We start from the raw sequence: 22842 nt of genomic DNA on the forward strand, positions 1-22842 counted from the left end.
CATTCGAATCATCAGTCCGTAATATTGGAATCATTGAAAATATTAAACAGTGAGAGTGCATATGTCATTACGACTTTTAATAATATCCAGTGAACACTGTCTTGTGTATAATACCACAAATCGTTTTAGAAATAATATCGGGATTTCCAAATTGCAGTAAGCCGATATTTCCCGAATGAAACATTATCGTCTCGTTAGTTTCCGGCACTATCCGTTCAGTGTAGTGGATTTTCCGTGTTTTCACGTGACACCAGCTGCTAAATAACAACAAACTCATTTTGAAAAGAAAGATGTTGTTTAAACTAAGTTATTGCTTGTGGTTTTAAAACTTCTGAAATGTAATGTTGTCATTGGAGCCATATTATTTATTATCGTCTAACCCGATCTAAATGGCGGAAATGGCAGAAGATGGCGGGAGAGGTTCCGAAAGTCCCAAAAGAAGATGTACTTTGGCCTATTTAGATTTGGCAGAGGTACCACGTGATTTAGCTGAGAAATACGGGAGTCTAATTGAAGAGTTGGATCTCAGTAATAACAAAGTTTCGTATCCTTTAAAATGAACCAAGTATTGTTTGTCCCATAACAGAATGTTATGCCAAATGTCATGGTATGTGCTGTTCTGTTACAGTGTTGGTAGAAAATTGATGTGTGAAATCGGTATCAGGTCATTTCGCCCTTATCCAGATTTGCCTGTGTCGTTTTGTCCCAGGGCACACAGATATTGACAGAGGAAACCTGCTGTCGCCACTTCATGGACTACTCTTTTCGATTAGCAGCAAGGGATCTTTTATATGCACCATCCCACAGACAGAGTAGTACTGTAATATCTTCAAGTTAGTCGAAGAAAGTCAAAAATTATTTTAATGCACAAAATCTCATCCTCGTCGCCAATTTTTAACATCGTCCACAGACAGACATACAAAAATAACCCTTACACTTGACAAATATATATATTCTGGCAACAGCACAACATGACATGACACAGACGTAAAACAATCACTACAAGAATGAATTAACACGTGATCTCGGGAGACTTTCTTGTACAACCGAAAGAGTAGCTAATTGTATTTAACTTGAAGATATTACAAGTACATACCACAGCCTTTGATATACCAGTCTTGGTGCACTGACTGGAATGAGAAATAGTCCTATGGGCCCACCGATCGATCTCACACTGACCGCACATCGAGTGAGTGCTGTACCACTGGACTACGTCTTGCCTTTAATAATAAAAAAAGTGTGTTGAGTAACACTGTTCAGTACACCCACTCACCCCCTATTACGCTACCTAACTTTTGGACATATATTTCAAGTGTTATGTAATATTTGAAGGACTCCTTAGTGGAAACTGGCTACATATTTTCAGCAGCAGCAATGGATCTTTTATATGCATTTTCTCACAGACAGGACAGCACAGCACATACCAGACCTTTCCCCAGGATATTTTTAAAGTGCTTACATTTTCACTATCAGTTTAACGCAAATTCAAGTGCCAGATTTGTTGTCTGTGACAGTTAGTAATCACCTGTTGTTAAACGAAAGGGTGCCGAGGGCTGTAAACTTATTTAGGCATGAAGAACATGTTTCACCTAGATTAGAAGTGTGAATATTTGTGTACTGGAAAGTTTTAATAGTTGTTACAACCAACAGTTGATTGTCACTTATAGCCGATTAAAGCATAGAGGCAATTGATTTAAGACCCTTATATGATGCCAAAGTGCTTAGAAAGAAAGAAAGAAAGAAGTGTTTTATTTAACGACGCACTCAACACATTTTATTTACGGTTATATGGCGTCAGACATATGGTTAAGGACCACACAGATTTATTTTTTAGAGGAAACCCGCTGTCGCCATATAGGCTACTCTTTTACGACAGGCAGCAAGGGATCTTTTATTTGCGCTTCCCACAGGCAGGATAGCACAAACCATGGCCTTTGTTGAACCAGTTATGGATCACTGGTCGCTGCAAGTGGTTTACACCTACCCATTGAGCCTTGCGGAGCACTCACTCAGGGTTTGGAATCGGTATCTGGATTAAAAATTCCATGCCTCGACTGGGATCCGAACCCAGTACCTACGAGCCTGTAGACCGATGGCCTGCCACCGCCACCGAGGCTGGTGCCAAAGTGCTTACTTACACACCTAAGGTGTAGTGGCCCCCTACACCATATACCTCTGGAGAAACCCCTGCTGTTGATATATCAGTTGTAGGAAACTGGTTGTGACAAGAAAAATGTCAATAAGAGAATCAGTGTGATGAGCTATGTCATTTATCAGCTAGAATGTCCATCTGTCCGTCTGTCCCACTTATAGTTTTCTGGATGTTGGTTTGCACAATGCCTCATGATACTGAGTTGAAATATTGTACATAGCTTTATTAAGTACTGTTGCAGATTAATCTTGACTTTCGTGGCAATTTACCCATTTTTGACAGAGTTATGGCCCTTGAACTTTGGAGATACGAAAATTAGTTTTCTGGTACTTTTTTCACATTGAGCTACATTTTGTGTATAGCTATATCATGTACTGTCACAGAGCAAGTTCATGTTTTTCATCTCAAAATTGACTTGCTTATGACAGCCCAAGGTGGATTGATCCAAAAGTCACCCATTTTCTACATCTCATTCGAACTAGATACAAAATAGCTGTAATTTAAAATGTACTGACATGATATTCATTTTGTTCTGATTGGTTATGGTTAGTTCTGCTTGCATAATGACAGTTTAAAAGCATGCATATATAGAGGATAATAAACGAGTTATCAGTTATTATCAAATTTATGTCCCGAGTGAAATAATTTTCAGTTGTCACGAGCTTTAGCGAGTGACAAATGAAAATTATTTCACGAGGGACATAAATTTGATAATAACTGGTACCGAGTTTGTTATTCTATTTATTACCTCAGCTATTTTTTCTCTAAAAGCCTTTATTTTCGACGCACATGCACGAAGGCCAACCTGTATAGGAATGATGTAAACCACTTTACGCACTGTTCTGAAAATTACTATAACGTTGTAATTTAATCACGTTCATAGATAATTAAAAAAAACACAAGTTCTCTTTATTCTGCTTCCAAATCTATAATGAATTGCATTAAAATGACATTTTGTTATTAATTTAACACCAAAAACAGAGACCCGTAAAGACAAACTCTTTAAACTACATGACGTCATTTTGTGTGTTTGTCAAATCGTGATGACGTCATATTTAGTACCGACAAAGTCATTGGTTTGTAAGCGTCAAATTGTCCAATAGTATTGTTCGTTAGACCAATGCAGAATATTTCTCACTGAGAAAATATGGAAAATATTTTCCCTGTATGAGTGACCGCTGGGGTATTAAATATATATATATACTTTTACATGTGTATTTTCCTTGACGGTGTTGTTAGAGATTTACGATTTCTGTACGATTTCCCAAAACTTTGCACTCTAATTCTCGATCACAACCTCATCCACTCCCAAGTGAAGTTACCGCCCATGCCACAGCTTCACACTCTGTGGTTGAATCACAACAAAATAAAAATCTCGGTAAGTTTTAAAGCCACTAACCCTAAGGTTTACTAGTATGCATTATAAAATGTTTACACTATGAATGTTGCATATATCTGTCAGTCACATGTTTCCAAATGATATAAAGGGCAAGTTTATTGGAAATAACATGACAAATCCTTTACTCTCTAGTCTGTTACCGTGCTAGAATTAAATTGTACTGGGGTTTGTTTTTTTGTTTGTTTTTTAATGTTGACCTCTGAAATTTGCGAAAACAGTTGATTCATCAGTGCATTGTTCTCACATCATGTGACATGTTTAGATTTGTAATCCATTTTTCATTCATATCTCAAATTAAGGACAATGTTTCTGTCAGAAAGAAATGTTTGGGTATGGCGCTATGTAATTGAATCCAACCACAGTCAACAGTGGGGTATGGGGGGGCCTCCCCCAGAAAGAAAATGGGCTAAGTTTAGGGTTAAAGTTAAGAAAATCATACAGTAATGATAAAGAGTAATTAATTTTGTCAAAAACTTAACTTAAAAAAATAAAATCTGCCGAAACATTTAGGTATGGCACCACACCCGTTTTACCCTCTGACAGAAAGCCTGGTATCTGTCTCTGTCTATCTATCTATATCTACTATTTCCGTCTGTATGTCTGTCTTGTGTCTGTGGGGTGGGGGGGGGGGGTGACGTAGCCCAGTGGTGAACACCCGTTTTACCCTCTGGCGGAAACCCTGGTATCTGTCTCTGTCTATCTATCTATATCTACTATTTCCGTCTGTCTATCTGTCTTGTGTCTGTGGGGTGGGGGGGGGGGGGCCCAGTGGTGAACTGACGTAGCCCAGTGGTGAACACCCGTTTTACCCTGTGGCAGAAACCCTGGTATCTGTCTCTGTCTATCTATCTATATCTACTATTTCCGTCTATCTGTCTTGTGTCTGTGGGGTGTGGGGGGGGGGGGGGTGACATAGCCCAGTGGTGAACACCCGTTTTACCCTCTGGCAGAAACCCTGGTATCTGTCTCTGTCTATCTATCTATATCTACTATTTCCGTCTGTATGTCTGTCTATCTGTCTTGTATCTGTGGGGTGGGGGGGGGTGACATAGCCCAGTGGTGAACACCCGTTTTACCCTCTGGCAGAAACCCTGGTATCTGTCTCTGTCTATCTTTCTATATCTACTATTTCCGTCTGTATGTCTGTCTATCTGTCTTGTGTCTGTGGGGTGGGGGGTGGTGGTGACATATTTACGTGGTCACTAAGGCTCATCCTGTCTATTGCTAATTTGTATTCAAAGTGGCTACAATCTTTAGTCTTTGGCTAATAAAAGTTTTCTTATATTGGCCGCATTTTAATAATTTGCAAGGACATACCTTATAAATCAGAAAATTGGTTAAGCCAAAAAAAAATTCCTGGGTCATGATGGGGTATATCAGAATGAACTGGGTTATCTGAATTAAAAAGAAAAAATTGTGCAGTGATGGAAATAAGCAGAAAATTTCACTACTCCACCAGACAAGTACATCTAAAAATCTACTTGTCCACCTATAATTTCACTTGTCCAAATAAATGATTTGTTTTATTCAAGTGCAAGGACAATGTTCTTGATTGCTCAAAATGAAACTGCACTGGACATTTTTATTTGTCCACCGGATAACCACCGAGGTACATTTTGCTTGTCCGAGCAGATTTTCACTTGTCAGGACAAACGGACAAGTGCTTATTTCGAACGCTGTTGTGTAACCAATAAATGGGTTCCATAAGACTTGTTTTTGCCACCCAACCTATTTTAAGCTAGGTATGGCCTTGCCCCGATAACTCCATCTTGGTCCACCATTGTCTGTATTAAAAAAAAAAAAAAACCCACATGAATAAATGAATTTTATTTTCAGGTATGTTTATATCGACGATAGCAAAAACATGTCCAAACCTCCGGTTTCTCTCCATGATGAACAACGAAGCTGCTCCCAGCTACTTTAATGGCGGTTCTTACCAGCAGTATGTCGACTTTAGGTAAGGGCATGCCCTCAAAACGAGACATTTTTAAGGGTCTCCTTTTAAAAAAGAAAGAAAAAAATGTTTTGTTTAACAACGCACTCAACACATTTTATTTACGGTTATATGGCATCAGACATATGGTTATGGACCATACAGATATTGAGAGAGGAAACCCGCTGTCACCACTTCATGGGCTACTCTTTTCGATTAGCAGCAAGGGATCTTTTATATGCACCATCCCACAGACGGTGGTACATACCATGGCCTTTGATATACCAGTCGTGGTGCACCGGCTGGAACGAGAAATAGCTCAATGGGCCCACCGATCCCACATCGAGTGAACGCTGTACCACTGGGTTACATCCCACCCTAGTCTACTTTTAAATACAGAACCTCTCTGCCAGAAAATAATTTGAGGGTACATAATAAAAACAAAACAGATCATAAGTGACCCTACTAGGTGGTTATGGGTTTGAAATCTTTTGAAATAGGAAATTGCCTTTCGTGTTTTTTTTTGACAAATTTTAAACGGCATTTCTCATACTATAATCTTTCTAAATATTATAAAAATGTATCCACTAATTTCCAAGATTTGAGGAAACCCACAACATTTTTCCATTAGCAGAAAGGAAAAGAAAGAAAGAAAGAAATGTTTTATTTAACGACACACTCAACACATTTTATTTTACGGTTATATGGCATCAGACATATGGTTAAGGACCACACAGAATTTGAGAGGAAACCCGCTGTCGCCACTACAAGGGCTACTCTTTCCGATTAGCAGCAAGGGATCTTTTATTTGCGCTTCCCACAGGCAGGATAGCACAAACCATGGCCTTTGTTGGACCAGTTATGGATCACTGGTCGGTGCAAGTGGTTTACACCTACCCATTGAGCCTTGCGGAGCACTCGCTCAGGGTTTGGAGTCAGTATCTGGATTAAGAATCCCATGCCTCGACTGGGATCCGAGCCCAGTACCTACTAGCCCGAGTACTCTGACTGTAAGAGAGCTAGACGGACATTTGGACATAAATACACTCCGTCGCCATAATTACAAAGCTCGGCGACCTATTTCGAGACGTAGATCACGTGATCGCCCACTGGGCTATTCCACCTAGTAGACGGAATGGCTGAGTGGGCGATCATGTGACGCAACGTCACGATATAGGTCGGTGAACTTAGAATTCTGCTGTCCGGAGTTTGCCGAAGCGTAGCTGAATGTGGGTGCTGTCGGATGTCTTTCTGTAGTATGTGTATTAGTGATTAATATGTGGATTTTTTTTATCAGTTAACTGGAAAATGATCGATGTAAAGGTATTTGACGTCAAACATAGGATTGGTGTGGTATTGGAGCGGGAATCTTTGCCAACTTTTTGGTTGTCAGGAATTGCCAAAAAAATACATAGGTTGGTCTCTGACTGTAATGAGAGCGTATTTATGTCCAAATGTCCGTCTAGCTCTCTTACAGTCAGAGTACTCGGGCTAAGTACCTACCAGCCTGTAGACCAATGGCCTAACCACGATGCCACTGAGGCTGGTTCCACCATTTCAAAGTCACAGACTCGTGTTTCACTCGATTGTAACTGTATCCAGATGTGTTACAGGTTTTTAGATGAACTAAACTTAGTGTTAATTTTCACGGGTTGAAACTAGGGTCTGTCCCTTTAACTAAACTTAGTGTTAATTTTCACGGGTTGAAACTAGGGTCTGTCCCTTTAACTAAACTTAGTGTTAAATTTCACGGGTTGAAACTAGGGTCTGTCCCTTTAACTAAACTTAGTGTTAAATTTCACGGGTTGAAACTAGGGTCTGTCCCTTTAACTAAACTTAGTGTTAAATTTCACAGGTTGAAACTGTGGTCTGTCCCTTTAACTAAACTTAGTGTTAAATTTCACAGGTTGAAACTAGGGTCCGTCCCTTTAACTAAACTTAGTGTTAAATTTCACAGGTTGAAACTAGGGTCCGTCCCTTTAACTAAACTTAGTGTTAAATTTCACGGGTTGAAACTGTGGTCTGTCCCTTTAAAGGGACATTCCTGAGTTTGCTGCAATTTTTATGATGTTATCGACTAACAGAGACTTTTCAAAGGTTGTAATTTCATATCAAACATATATTAGTGGCTGTATATTAAACCTGTTTCTGATCGTTCTAATATTTGTACTAGGTTAAATTTCATTTTATTTCTTAAAATATATATATTTTTTTTATGTACAAAATTATTTTAAGACAAAATCCAGTTTGGGCTTCTTACTAATAGTAAGATGACCAGAAACACATTGAGTATACAGACACTGATATTCTAAACAAAATATATTTAATATGTAAGTTTAATCGTAGAAATATTTTATTAGTCGGAAATATCTTACAATGCAGCAAACTCAGGAATGTCCCTTTAAGACTATATAATGGCAGAATTATTAAAAGTTTGACATCAGCAGCCAATCAGTTAATCATCAAAGGCTGTGGTATGTGTTATCCTGTCTATGGGATGGTTCATATAAAAGATCCCTTGCTGCTAAGAGTAGCCCATGAAGTGGCGACAGCAGGTTTCCTTCCTCAATATCTGTGTGGTCCTTAAAGGAGAGGACAATTATGGCATTTGGCCTGGTATGCATATTCAACGATATATAATGCACGTATCAACACATATAATCGTATAGTTAATTAATAAAACGGTTAAATATGACAGCTATTATATATAATAGGTGCAGCCATTTTGTACCATCTCAGTGAGTACGCCCTCTGGCGAGCTGGTGGTTACGTAATACATAACGCGTAACGAGAAACACAATCTACCTGTTTTTTACGGGATGATAAATAGTCATACATTGCAATGTTCTGTAATAATACACATCCCAGTAAGCCAGAAATAAGTATATCCAGCACTATATATATTATTTTTCAATACAAAATAAAATACCATTGTCAAAGTGGCTACACAACAAGTCGAAACAATTAACAATGTTTTGCCCATGCATTAACCTATGTACTGAAATGATACACGGAGTGTTTTCTTAGTTAATTGGTCTATGCTGTTAGTTGCTTCTACCTGTAATTCCTGATTGGCAGGTGTGTATTTAATTGGTAACCAGGCGAGCCAATTAATTGACGCTGTCTAGACACAAAAATATATACCGGTATTGTGGAATATTACCTGTCGCCCCTAAAATTGTAATGGACATGGTTTATTACTGTAAATAGTTCTGTAAAACTATTGATTAAGTAGACTTTTCCATCTAAAACCACAGAACTGACCAATTACGTAGTCCCAAAGAAAAGAAAATTATCACTTGGGTATCGTGGGTTGTCGTTTTTGCTCCAACATAGCATATCAATAGGCCTAATAGTGTACATTTTTCCTTTGGATTATTTAACAGAGAAAAATACTATAACCCCATTTTGTTCCGTTAATGCAACTTGAAATTTATTTAGTTAAATAGTTTATTATATTATTACGTCATTTATGCTGTTTTACAAGTCAGGTTGATAAAAGAGAAGCGCCTTGTCGAAAATTACTGCTTCTGTTTACACTGTACATACAGGAGATGGTCAGGAGCTTACGTCACTTCGCCCCAAGCTATCCCACCGGACGTCACAAGAATGAAACAAAATGGCTGCCCCTAGTTAGCAGGAATAATCATTGTTTTTTATTAACTCTAAAATTACGCGGTTTTTTTGGTGGTCCGGGTATGCATCTTTCTAACACACACGGCTCTTGTTTGAGTTGACCCTACCTTTAACCATATGTCCGACACCATATCACTGTAAATAAAATGTGTTGAGTGCATCGTTAAATAAAACATTTCTTTCTTTCTTTTTTTAAAAGGAGACCCTTAAAAATGTCTGGTTTTGAGGGAATCGTTAAATAAACTATTTCCTTCCAATCAGTTAATCAGTGGGTTGTGGTGGTGTCGTAAAACAATACAAAGTGTAACTTTGTATTTCTTTCTGTTTCAGATATTTTGTTATCAGTAAACTTGCGTATCTCCAGGTGCTGGATGACAAACCAGTCTCACCTGAAGAACGGTCCGAGGCAGAACGGATTTACAGGATGCCGGTAAGTTAAACAACTGACTCTGTCTTCTGGGCTGTCCACACCATCGCTTACCTGTCTCAACTTCCTCCACGGGTGCAGTCTCTGTGTATTTCCCTGCACCTCGTCCTCTGCCGCTAATAAAGCTGGTCTGACCCACGGCACTAATGACCGCCGGTAGTAGGGGTGCATAGTAGGTGGTTACAAGTGCCTCTTAACAATGCCAGAAGTAACTACTGAACACTTCCCGAAGTGGTCAGACTAAGCCCACAGCTAAAAGCAGGTGTGTGTCACAGATAGCCATAAGAGACAAGCACCTGTCGCGGTTGGGGAGATAAGGACTGGGATGTGGAGGTGGACAGCGAAAGAAGTTGAAAGATAGGAGGAGTTGCCAGATAAAAAAAAGAAAGAAAAAAAAGTAAGTTAAACAATCCCTGCAATTGCCCACGGCAATCGGTACAGGGCTTGAACATACGAATTTGTCTGCCACAGCAATTTTAAAAAAAATTGAAGTGGGTGAAACAGTCCACCGATGGCAATTTTGAACCTGCCTATGGCAATCTTTTTAACCCTTTAAAGCCCAGTGTACTCAAATGAGTGCACACTTTATAAGCACAAACACTATTTGCAAAAATGAAATATTTCTAATGAATAAATACTGAGAATTTCCATATATGTCTAATATCCTCAAAATGAGTACAATTTACTTGAATGATTAAAGTTATATTTGAACAGAGCCAAACATTTAAATGTGTACTCGTTTGAGTACAATAGGGACCTACGGCAACATGTTTATCTTGTAGTCTTTTATCTGCACTTATAGATCTGCTACTTTGTTCTAATGGTGTGTTAAATGAATTTGATGTTTTTTCTCGGATAGCAATAAATATTTTTAAAATCTGATGTCATAATTACTTTTATACTCAGCCCGATGTACTCATATGAGTACATTTAAAAACAAATAAAAAATAAATATTGATTTCAAATATACTCAAACATGTTTTTAAATGATGCTATGTTTATGCCAATATTTTATCTGAATTCATGCTAGTTTTGTCACGGGCATTAAAGGGTTAAAAGTGACATTTGCAGCAAATAAACCTGACTGAAATGCTATCTTATTGTATGTAGACATCTTTTAAATGTGCAGATGTTAAATATTGACAGATAATGTACACTAGGTGTATACATTTCGCCATTGGTGAGGAGGTTTACCGACGGCACAAAAGTGCCATTGATGATGCTCTCTACCTGCGGTAATTTATATCTCAACGACGGCAATTGCTGTCAGTGTCGTCGCTAGGTTTGAGCCCTGTTGGTAATGCCGTAGAGATTGACATGCAGTTTTTAGTTCTCAATCACACTTTTTAGCCTTGGACTATATTGAGGGTTTTTTTGCCGTGGACATTTTCTTAATTGCAGGGGTTGGTTAAATGAGGCAGGGTGTAGACCGAACGTATTTGTCTCTGTAAAGCTATATTTCTTTATTAGTAAAGCCACTGAACATGAAATAAATATAAACTAGACAAATTCTGTAAATCATAAAATACTAGTGATCTCAAAATTTAGCGAAATCCAAATAATCAACATGGTAGCGACATAAAACTTTAGCGTTCGACGTCATAGCAGAAACTGATAAAAAAGAAAGAATATGCTTAAGATGTGGGATGCATTGAAATGATGTTTTTGCATAATATTTGACATTATGCAGCTTACGGACAACTTACATTTGGTAGAAAATTGCAGCAATGTGCATGCTAACTAATTTTTGTTGTTTACTATTCTTTTGTTTTAATCAATAACATTTAACCACTGTTGTGTGTTCAGTTAATCACAAAGCAGTCATACAAATTATTTTTGGAGCAGTCTGCTGAATGTCTCTTTAAATTTGGCGTCATCAAGTATTAGCATCTTGTATGATCTTGCTAAATGCGTTAAAATGTTAGGATTGCTAACATTTCCTAATTTACAGTAATTACAAAATAGATATGAAACATAGCTTTACGCAGACAGAAATATTTCCTAATTTACAGTAATTAAAAAATAGATATGAAACATAGCTTTACGCAGACAGAAATAGTTCCTAATTTACAGTAATTAAAAAATAGATATGAAACATAGCTTTACGCAGACAGAAACATTTCCTAATTTACAGTAATTAAAAAATAGATACGAAACATAGCTTTACGCAGACAGAAACATTTCCTAATTTACAGTAATTAAAATATAGATACGAAACATAGCTTTACGCAGACAGAAATAGTTCCTAATTTACAGTAATTAAAAAATAGATACGAAACATAGCTTTACGCAGACAGAAATATTTGTTCTAGGTGGGATGTACATGTAGCTCAGTGGTAGAATGCTTGCATGAGATGTGGTGGGTTGTAGGATCAATCTCTCTCAAAGTTTGTGGTATGTACTGTCCTGTCTATGGCAGAGTGCATATAAATATCCTTTGCTGCTGTATTGATAGAAGTAGCTACGCGATTTTATACAATATGTGTCTGTTATATATAAATTCACACACAAAAACTAATAGAAAGCATTTGCATTTTGAGCAGTATTTGCTGCCAGCTTCTTCATTGTGAGCAGTATTTGCTGCCAGCTTCTTCATTGTGAGCAGTATTTGCTGCCAGCTTCTTGTTAATTTTTTTGTCTTCCAGAACATGATATCTGACAAGTATTTTTTTAATGCATTTTAGAGTGAAACACTTAAATTATATTTTTAAATTTAATTTTGTTAAATGCTAAACAATTTTTAGTGATATATACATGCACATGCATGTTATGTCTGGCTATCTCAGCCTCTGACCTATTTTGTGACATCATATCTCTGTCATTAGTTAGAGCTTCTAGAATTTTTATAAAATCCACTAGCCACTAGATATGTCACCTAAAGAGAGAGATATAGCTTAAAACACTAACATTGGGGGTAGGGGTGGGGGCTAGGGGCTAGGATATTCATATTTAGATAATAGACATAACTGCATCATTTGACCGAAATATTTCACTGGCCGTCGGGCATGGCAATTGTAGTTATTTACTAGCCCAACATTGAATATCACTAGCCATGGGAGTGGAGCTACCATAATCTAGAAGCCCTGTTAGTAAATCCCAATTGGTGGGCCCATTGGGCTATTTCCTGTTCCAGCCAGTGCACCACGACTGGTATTTATCAAAGGCAGTGGTATGTGCTATCGTCTGTGGGATGGTGCATATAAAAGATGACTTGCTACTAAAGGAAAATTTCAATGGGTGTCCTTTCGGAGACTATATGTCAAATTACCAAATGATTGACATCCAATAGCCAATGACCAAATAAATCAGTGTGCTCTAGTGGTGTTGTTAAACAATATAAACTTAAACTGTCATTATTTTTTCAGGTGAGGCGAACTAAAAAAGTATCCAGTGGAAATAAGAAGAAGAGAAAAGAAGAAAGATAACTCTGGCCGTGGACACGAGTTTGCATTTTGTTACTGTACATTCGCACATTTATAAGTTATTAATTTAGTGTATATACATGTATATTACATTTTGTTATAGTTACAAACCTGGGGCCTAATTCACTAAACTCTCGCAACTTTGCGATCTCGGAGTGCAGTGCTAAAAGACTTACAAAGAGGATGTTTTGTTGTCTAGCAGAGCCTAAGAGACTGTTGTGAATTAGGCCGCAGCTGTTATACAATTAACTCTATTTTGATGGGACGACGTTGCTAAAAAAAATTGTTATGCTTCGATAAACCTCAGAAAATGACATCAAATGAGATACATGTATAATTACATAAGGTTGGACTATACCAATTCAAATCCCATAGGCGACCATGTTAACGTTTGTGTTTAGAAACACTATATGCAATATATCAACCAAACTGTGACCCATAAATATCAGTACTACAACCCCTACCTCAAAGTATTAACTGCAGAAAATGGTACCTTTCATGGCTCATTTTCGGTATAACCAGATGTTTCTGCAACACCCCTAGTTTCGCACAAAATTTTAGTACTTTTTTTTTACAGGTACCCCATACATGTTCCAAGCACAAGGCTACTTGACACGGTGGTACTACATCAAATAAAATTGCATACATTTTTAGCCCAGATGAAACTAATTTTTTTTACAACCAACACACACACCTTTATAACCAATCACAGGACTTGAGGTGTTAACTTCTCTATCAAAAGTTCGGTACACCTCGAACTTCGACCCAGCCGGAAATTAATTGGTATAGTGCAACCATAAAGCAGGTCATAGAATGTACATTAGAAACTAATTTAGGTGTATTTTTAACTGAATAAGTTGTGTTCGTAATTATAAGAATTGTTTGTAATTGTTTTGAATTTATCAAAGTATAAGTGATAAAAGTTAAAAAAACTGCTTCACTATGTCATGCTATATTATACAGTTTGTGACCGTTACGCATCGATGAAGACATTTCTTACACACTATTGATGAGAATATCATGCATTATTTATATCACACAGCAATAATAGGCCTTATTACACACCAGTGTAAGATATTACTCGTGTCATAACAATTGCTCAATATCTAACTACTGTAATGTAGGCACGCACAGACTTGCAGAATAATGAATGACATCGGTATTCGAATGACGTCACTTTGCATCTCCCTGCAGTAAAATAAACTGGTTGCATGACGCGTCCTTTTTTCCGAATGCTAGAAAACATTGAGTGCAAAATTGCTGTTGAAAATGTTTTGTTCAGATTATTAATGTATCTAACCATGTTTGTACAAAATAGTGTAATTTAAAAGTGTACCATTATGAAAGTGCGATAAGATAGGCCATTATATTTGGGCCTATTGTGTACGAGGCCAAAACAATTTTGTCGACCTGCTACTCTTCTTTACGACCCTATGTATAAAATGTCAACGTCGCATCTAGTCAATCCCATTAACTCGGTTCAATCTTTGCTTGTCCAATCAACAATTCAGTCATTATTGTGAATTTCAAAAACTCATTAACTAACAATTAATGTAAGCTTCACGCCAAAATCTAAATTGTACCTTGATGACGTCTCATTGCTCACTGTGACGTCATTTAAGTTTACATGTGACGTAGATCACTTGCTGACCCATTTCGTAGAAAGATAACCTGTAGCAGGTCTCAATATCTGCTTCCTTCTGCGTTGCGGCTTGTTTCCAGTTGGTTTGTAATAAATAAAAAACTAAACTAGCTTGCCTGTAATACCATTTTTATGTAACTTTACCACCTAGTGAAATGAGTAACGTTGAATTGATTGCTCTATAAAATATAATAATATTAATATCTTATAATTAAGTTATTAGTCTCCTATCCGTCCAACCGGAGGGGTCTATAGGTTTCATCTCCATCCGTCTGTCTGTCTGTCTGTCTGTCCATCCGTTTGTCCACATATGATTTTGTGTATAGCTTTTTTATGTACTGTTACTGATCAAGTTTGACTTTCATGATGATTTACCCACTGTTGACAAGAGTTATGGCCCTTGAACTTAGGAGATGTGAAGATTTATTTTTCAAACTTGTTTTTTTCTCCAAAATGTTAGAAGATACTGAGATGAAATTTTGTATATATCTTTATCATTTACTTTTACAGATCATGTTTTACTGTCATGAAATTTTGTATATATCTTTATCATTTACTTTTACAGATCATGTTTTACTGTCATGACGATTTACCCATTTTTCACAGAGTTATGGCCCTTGAACCTAGGAGATATGAAAATCTGTTGAGTCCATATGGGGGACATGTATTGGTTAAAGCCTACCGCACACGAGAGCTATCAGCTGAGCAAAACGTTACTTGTGACTTTTTGCTGAATTGATAGCTCTACACAAGGCCGTGGTATGTGCTATCCTGTCTGTGGGATGGTGCATATAAAAGATCTGTTGCTACTAATGGAAAAATGTAGCAGGTTTCCTCTCTCAGATTATATGTCCGAATTATGAAATATTTCACATCCAACAGCTGATGATTAATAAAACAATGTGCTCTAGTGTTGTTATTAAACAAAACAAACTCTTTTGATAGCTCTAATGTGCGGGCAGTTTTACTGAGTTTTTCGCCTCGTAACATCGTGAGAAACTTATCTATTGTGGTAAAAATCTCACCATGTGCGGGTTACTTGACTTATCAGCTGAACTGAATTTACATGGAAATACGAAACTTGCGTCAGAGTGACGTCAATTTGCAGGGCTAGCTCTGCCATTCGCCAAATTCGCCAGTTGCGAATTTTAGAAACAATTGGCGAATTTTATTTTAATTTGTAATAATTGCCGTTTTGTTGGAAAATAACTCTGGGTTTTGCATTTTTTGAGATAATTTGGCGAAATGTTTTGCTCACTCTGAGCTAGCCCTGTTGTGACAGTCGTAAGCAAACTAGCTCAGCACATAGCTCATCGTGTGCGGTGAAATTAGTATGAGTTAACAGCTGAGCAAGGAAGAAAGGAAATGTTTTATTTAACGACGCAGTCAACACATTTTATTTACGGTTATATGGCGTCAGACATATGGTTAAGGACCACACAGATATTGAGAGAGGAAACCCGCTGTCGCCACTTCATGAGCTACTTTTTTTTTGATTAGCAGCAAGGGATCTTTTATATGCACCACCCCATAGACAGGATAGCACATACCACGACCTTTGGTGTACCAGTCGTGGTGCACTGGCTGGAGCAAGAATTAGCCCAATGGGCCCACCGACGGGGATCGATCCCAAACCGACCGTGCATCAGCCGATTAGCTCACTGGGGCGGGATGTAGCCCAGCGGTAAAGGGTTCACTTGATGCGTGATTGGTCTCGGGTCGATGGGCCCATTGAGCTATTTCTCACTCCAGCCTGTGCACCACGACTGGTGTAACAAATGCTGTGGTATGTGTTATCCTATCTGTGGGATGGTGCATATAAAAGATCCTTTGCTGCTAATTGAAAAAGAGTAGCTCATGAAGTGGCGACAGCGGGTTTCCTCTCTCAATATGTGTGGTCCTTAACCATATGTCCGAATCCATATAACCATAAATAAAATGTGTTGGGTGCATCATTAAATAAAACATTTCCTTCCTTCCTTTCCATTACTTCTCAGAGGTACATTTCCTTCTTCATCTGCGGTAGGCTTTAGCAGTACTCTCAGAATGCTTGTTTACTATTATATTTTAACATCAAATGCTTTCTGTACATTGTAGTGTCAAAGGTCAACATTTCTTTACGGATTACAATCAGGGTAAAAATACATGTGGTTGGTGAACGGAAGTGTAGAAATTTATCTGGTCATCACATCTTGCTAATATACATACATGTAGCAGGTGGCAAATTTAGCGTAATTCTATTTATTCTATTACTTATCCATGATATCCATGTCATAAACCCATGTGATAATAGTTTCTCACACACCCGTTAGTGAGAACACCATGTGTTATTTATGATAACACATACATGTTAACACATGAACATGTGTTAACAATTTCAAGACATATGACTGGCTGCTTCTAGGTGATGACCAGGTCACCAATGCCATACCACCAATAAAAAAACAGCGCGGTGGAAATTGATTAGACTGGAACGTATAGTTAACCAGACATTCATGTGTCTGTGACACGTAAGTCAGTTAAAAGTGCAACGGCTGTAAATAACTTTTAGTCGAAAAAGATGTTAAAATTTGCTTAAAACCTGATTTTTGAGGATATGTAAGAAATAGAATAATACATTTGTGTCCGTTAAGATACCATTTATGTCACAACTCATTGTTTAAAAACATATCAAATTCGCTTTCACTCGTTAGATACATTTTAAAACAACTCGTTGAGAGATAAATTGTATCCAGTGGCCACTTACATGTATGTATTATTATCTATGTATTAACCCAGTTAATAATGGTATGCAAATTTAAAGGTATATCCAAATTTACAAGGTCAAGGTAATAATGTGTTGCTGTCAATGGGTCATTTGTTTACAAGCCAACAAGACCTGTATACCGGAGTGTAACGTTTTCATAAGAGTTAAAAATACGTGATTTCAAACTAATTTGTGCTAATCGCGATGACGTCATATTACCGATGGAGGCAACTTCATACTGTAATTTACTAAATATCGAATTAAAATGTTATTTAGAAGTGTTATAGGATAAATAGAATCCACTACTCATGGTTTTTTAATATGTAAAATATAAACCTCATCTAGTTAATCGGTATTTGTCTCGGCAGAGCCTCAACAAATACTGATTAACATAGACTCGGTTGATATTTTCCGTACTAGTATTAAAAAAACACTTGCGACGAATCCCCTGTGAATACCACATTTTGGTTCGAAAGTGTGAAATTATACGATTCTAATGGGAGTCCTAAAATCAAAATCCCCAAATTCATTGCCTGCATAGTGATTGCAGGATACATATTATAAGTTGTTCAGCAATTACATACTGCTCTTGGAGGGAGAAAATATCATGGGATATACCACAAAACATGGAGGAGAAAGAAGTTGTTTGCAAAGAAGAACGTTTTCAAATTTCAAACTAATGTCTCATTTTTGTCTTGTCTTTAAAGGGACAGACCCTAGTATTTAAACACTAAGGCATATTTTTCACAATTAGAACCGTTTATGATCACTGAAATCAAACATTACTTATATATCTTGTTGTTTAGATTATCCATTTCCGTACACCAAAGTGTTTCTAGTCATTCTGGTGTTTCTAATACCACAAAATGCATTTTTCATATTTTTAAAAATGTACGCGCGTTTGAGAAATGGCGGTTATTGATTCGAATTCTAGTCTATGTTTTTAAGGATATTTCCCGGTTTTAACGTCACAGATTCTTCTTGCACTCTGTTGTAAAATTATCCAAATGTGTTACAGGTTTGTAAATTAATCAAACTTAATGTCCATTTTTACGACTTGAAACTAGAGTCTGTGACTTTATAGTTTATGAAGTAAAAGGGCGAGGTTTATAGGATATTGAACTCGCTACCATTTCGTATCATGTTTATCCCGAGTGAAATAATTGTTAGTTGTCACAAGCTTTAGAGAAGTTAGAGAGGTTTTGTTATATGTACTTATATTTAAAAAGGCCATGAAAAATTTCCATTTATGATAGAAATCCGGTTTACAGAGGGTCTGGGTTTTAGGGTTTTCACTTAATTTTATTATGTATGTATACAATGTCATATACAAAACAATAAACCAAGTCTTTCAAACCATAATAATTTTGTTTATTGTTATAATTTTATATACAGTGGCAAGTAGAATGTCATAATATTGTAAAAACAGACGAGCATGCAAGAAAACAACAACTTAATAATTGGGCCATAATAAAATAGATGCTAGATTTTTATCCAATCTTGGTTTGTAATAAGAAATGGCTAAACTTTTAGAATATTGGAAATGCGGCACACTAAGCAAAAAATGGGGGTGGGGCAGGCACAAATGCAAGGGATGGTTTCATGGGTCTAAGCCACTCCTTGCTCAAGCAAATTTTCATCTTATCAATATATTTTCTCACTCAACACTTTCTAGACCTGTCCCTGCTGAAATTCCTGACGCAGGCCTTGAAGGAGATGCAAAATGTTTTTAATAATAATTAAAAAAATATATATATGGGGGTTGCTTTTTATACATGCGGTGAGCAAGAATGAAAATGTAGCATTTATTTTATTATGACCTCATCCAATGGCAAATCAAAAAACAAAACAAAATTTCACATGTCCATATTCATCCTGGGCATAACTTTTGACTTGGCAGTCATTGAGTGCAGATCACCACAAATGCATGGCAACGTACACAATGGTGAACATACAGAACATTTTATCGTGTGAACGTCTGTTCACTTGGCACAACATGTAGACAGGGCACATGCTTATAATACCGTTAAGAGTCTAGACACAATCTCTAATGTTATCACACGCATAGAATTTGTATCGCATTGTCATGGCATTAAGAGTCCAGACTCAATCTCTAATGTCATCACACGCATAGAATTTGTATCGCATTGTCATGGCATTAGTCTAGACACAATCTCTAATGTCATCACACGCATAGAATTTGTATGGCGTTGTCATGGCATTAGAGTCTAGACACAATCTCTAATGTCATCACATGCATACAATTTGTATGGCGTTGTCATGGCATTAAGAGTCCAGACTCAATCTCTAATGTCATCACATGCATACAATTTGTATGGTGTTGTCATGACATTAGACTAGACTCATTCTATGTCATCACATGCATACAATTTGTATGGCGCTATGTCTAGACTCTAAAAGTGTTACAAGCACCAGGCCAAATACAGGGTTATCATTATACAAGGATGCGATACTGTTTCTGAAAACAGCTGAAATGATCTCTAAAAAGCTCAAATCTATACTGAAATCTCTAAGCTGACATCTCTATACTGAAATCTCTATGTAAATAAAGGTAATTTTTGACATTTTCAGAACAAATCTTAATCTAATTTGTGAAAGTTAGTCTGTTAAAAAATAAAAATCTGAAAAATCACATCCCTGATTATGTTAAAAGAGAGTTTACTCCCACTGTTATCATGTTTCCGCCTAACCAAGCCTTTTTAATAACTAAAATAATATTAAATACATGGACAGAACCACATACCAGTTATTTTGCCATGTTATTTATTGCACGAGTTTATTATCAGATAGTGCCCAAGAATGTTCTGCCATGAGACCATGTAGCTAGTCAGAAACATGTTAACGATGGTAGCAAAAACAGGACAGACTCATTGACATATTAAGATAAGCTACTAGAATATACATAATATATGTGTAGTAATATTGTACTTTATGTTGATCAACTAAGAGACGACCGCAGCTTGAACAAGATAATTAAAGGGATGTAATTCTTGATCAACAAAGGAGAATGTACCTTTAACAGATTAAAGGGACATAAATCTTGATTGACTAAGAGGAGAGTGCATCTTTAACAACAGATTAAAGGGACAAAAACCAGACTGGACTCACTCTACTGACTAGCATCATTTTCACTTAGGGCTGTTCCATAATTTATCACAAAGGGGGGAAATGGGATGTTTCATGTTTCATCGGTATGGTACAAAAAAATTCCCCACTATGCATTGCATACCTAAAGGTTAAAGTTTGTTTTAACAACACGACTAGAACACACCGAGTAACAATCGACTATTGGATGTCAAATATTTGGTAATTCCAACACATTTACCAGTACAAGTCTTCAGTGCAAACCCGCAACATCTTTCCATTAACAGCAAAGGATCTTTTGCATGTACTTTTCCCATACAGGACAGCACATACCATGGCATTTGATATACCGGTCACAGGGCACTTGGTGGTTGGGGAAAAAAATCCTAGTCAGAAAATGGGTTCACCAAAGCAATTTGATCCCACGACCCAGCAACTGGTACGGAATTTATCAACTGAGATAAATCCCCCCCCCCCCCCCCCCCCATGCATACCTATACTCGATAGTAAAATTGTATTTTTTGGGGTAATTGGTATTCTAATTTTTTTTTTTAACTTGAAAAAAGAAAGATTGCCTCCTTATTTATTCCCCAATGTGATAAATTACAGAACAGTCCAGGGCCCTGTTCCACAAAGCGATCTTAGCCCTACGATCATCTTCAGTGCATAACTATCTTATGCACTTAAGACGATCTTAGCGGTAAGATCGCTTAATGGAACGGGGTCCAGATATTTTTTTAAGTACTGTATACAGTATATGGAATATATTGCTGGACATGCTAACAGACAAAACAAAAATAATCGGAAGAGGGTAAAATGAGATTTCAAGTGCAATATTGTTCATGTTTAATTTATTCATCACAAATGGATCACATGGTGGAAAGGGAAGGCATCATAATGTAAAGGATACGTCAATCTCCACTTTGGGGATTTGAACCAACAACCTTCTGTATGGGAGTCTACCTACAGATTTTCGAAGCTATGTTAGAATTAGGATCATAATGTAACAGAAGTTAACTTAACTTACCGTGGGGATTTGAACTATGGACCTTCTGTATGGGAGCTAGTCCAGGCTACAGATTTTCGAAGCTATGTTAGTACTATGATTATACGTCAAACGCCATAACATACAGCAGTTTTAAGATATAATGTAACAGAAGTTAACTTGCACTGTAGGGAAATGAACCGTGGGGATTTGAACTATGGAACTTCTGTATGGGAGCCCAGGCTACAGTTTTTCAAAGCTATGTTAGCGCTATGATTATACGTCGAACATCATAGCATACAGCAGTTTTATGATACACATGTATTATAATGTAACAGATAACTCAACTTACACTGTGGTGATTTGAACCAATGACCTTCTGTATGGGAGCTAGTCCAGGCCAAAGATTTTCGAAGCTATGTTAGCACAATGATTACACATCAAATGCTATAGCATACAGCAGTTTTATGATATAATGTAACAGAAAGGTAACTTACACTGCGAGGATTTGAACCATGGACCTTCTGTATATCGTAGAGCTAAAGACGGCTTTGAAAATCTGAGCCCAACACTCTGCCAACTGAGTTAATAGGGAAATTCCCATGATTAGCCATGATGATTAGCTATGTACTGCAAAAGAAAAAGGGGGCAGGTAGGAAATTTTTGAAAATTTTATTCTGTGGGTGGAGAGTATAACATTTATATTTTTTTTAAATGTCTTCCACACCCCTGCACCCTTCCACCATATGATCCACTGTTGAACACCCCTAAACAATAAATACACTGAACTAAATCTCCTTCCATTATTGGAAGCGAAGCAAAACAAAAAACTATCAACAGAGAACAAGAGTAAAAGTATTAACACATAACATTATATATTTTTCTCAACAATTGTAGTAAAATATGATAGGATATGTATGATTACAATAATTATATTATTATGACTATAATATTATAATATGGTAATACATGTAATAATTGCTATGAAAATAAACAGTCAATGGTAACCGACAATCGATAAAAAATAATTTAAAAAAACATGTCAAGCTGAACCTGCCCAGTGACTTGAGGTTCAGTATTCAACCTATCCATAAAGTAGACTAACCCATGGTTTGTTCCTTAAAGGTATTAAAGGTGTTATCTAATTCACCCTATCCATAAAGTAGACTTACCCATAGTTTGTTCCTTAAAGGTATTAAAGGTCCTTACAGGTATTAAAGGAGTTATCTATTTCACCCTATCCATAAAGTAGACTTACCCAGTTTGTTCCTTAAAGGTATTAAAGGTCCTTACAGGTATTAAAGGTGTTATCTAATTCACCCTATCCATAAAGTAGACTTACCCATAGTTTGTTCCTTAAAGGTATTAAAGGTGTTATCTAATTCACCCTATCCA

The 22842-nt window shown here is 37.0% G+C and overlaps 1 protein-coding gene across 1 annotated transcript; it reads left to right on the plus strand.

Moving 5' to 3' along the window:
- The first annotated feature begins 239 nt into the window (after positions 1-239).
- On the plus strand, positions 240-13356 carry LOC121373800 (leucine-rich melanocyte differentiation-associated protein-like). Its single transcript, XM_041500574.1, has 5 exons — positions 240-544; positions 3392-3534; positions 5388-5508; positions 9451-9550; positions 12913-13356. The coding sequence occupies exons 1-5, from the start codon at positions 390-392 to the stop codon at positions 12970-12972; spliced, it is 579 nt and encodes a 192-aa protein (XP_041356508.1). The 5' UTR covers positions 240-389; the 3' UTR covers positions 12973-13356.
- Positions 13357-22842: the final 9486 nt, after the last annotated feature.

This window comes from Gigantopelta aegis, chromosome 5 (genome assembly GCF_016097555.1).
Source record: "Gigantopelta aegis isolate Gae_Host chromosome 5, Gae_host_genome, whole genome shotgun sequence".
Classification (NCBI taxonomy): domain Eukaryota; kingdom Metazoa; phylum Mollusca; class Gastropoda; order Neomphalida; family Peltospiridae; genus Gigantopelta; species Gigantopelta aegis.

What these genes read in the sequence shown, in the direction of transcription:
- LOC121373800 (XM_041500574.1), top strand. Translation starts at nt 390, where the DNA reads ATGGCGGAAATGGCAGAAGATGGCGGGAGAGGTTCCGAAAGTCCCAAA. An exon ending in CTCAGTAATAACAAAGTTTC is followed by an intron (nt 545 to 3,391) that starts GTATCCTTTAAA and finishes CGGTGTTGTTAG; the next exon opens with AGATTTACGATTTCTGTACG. An exon ending in AACGGATTTACAGGATGCCG is followed by an intron (nt 9,551 to 12,912) that starts GTAAGTTAAACA and finishes TTATTTTTTCAG; the next exon opens with GTGAGGCGAACTAAAAAAGT.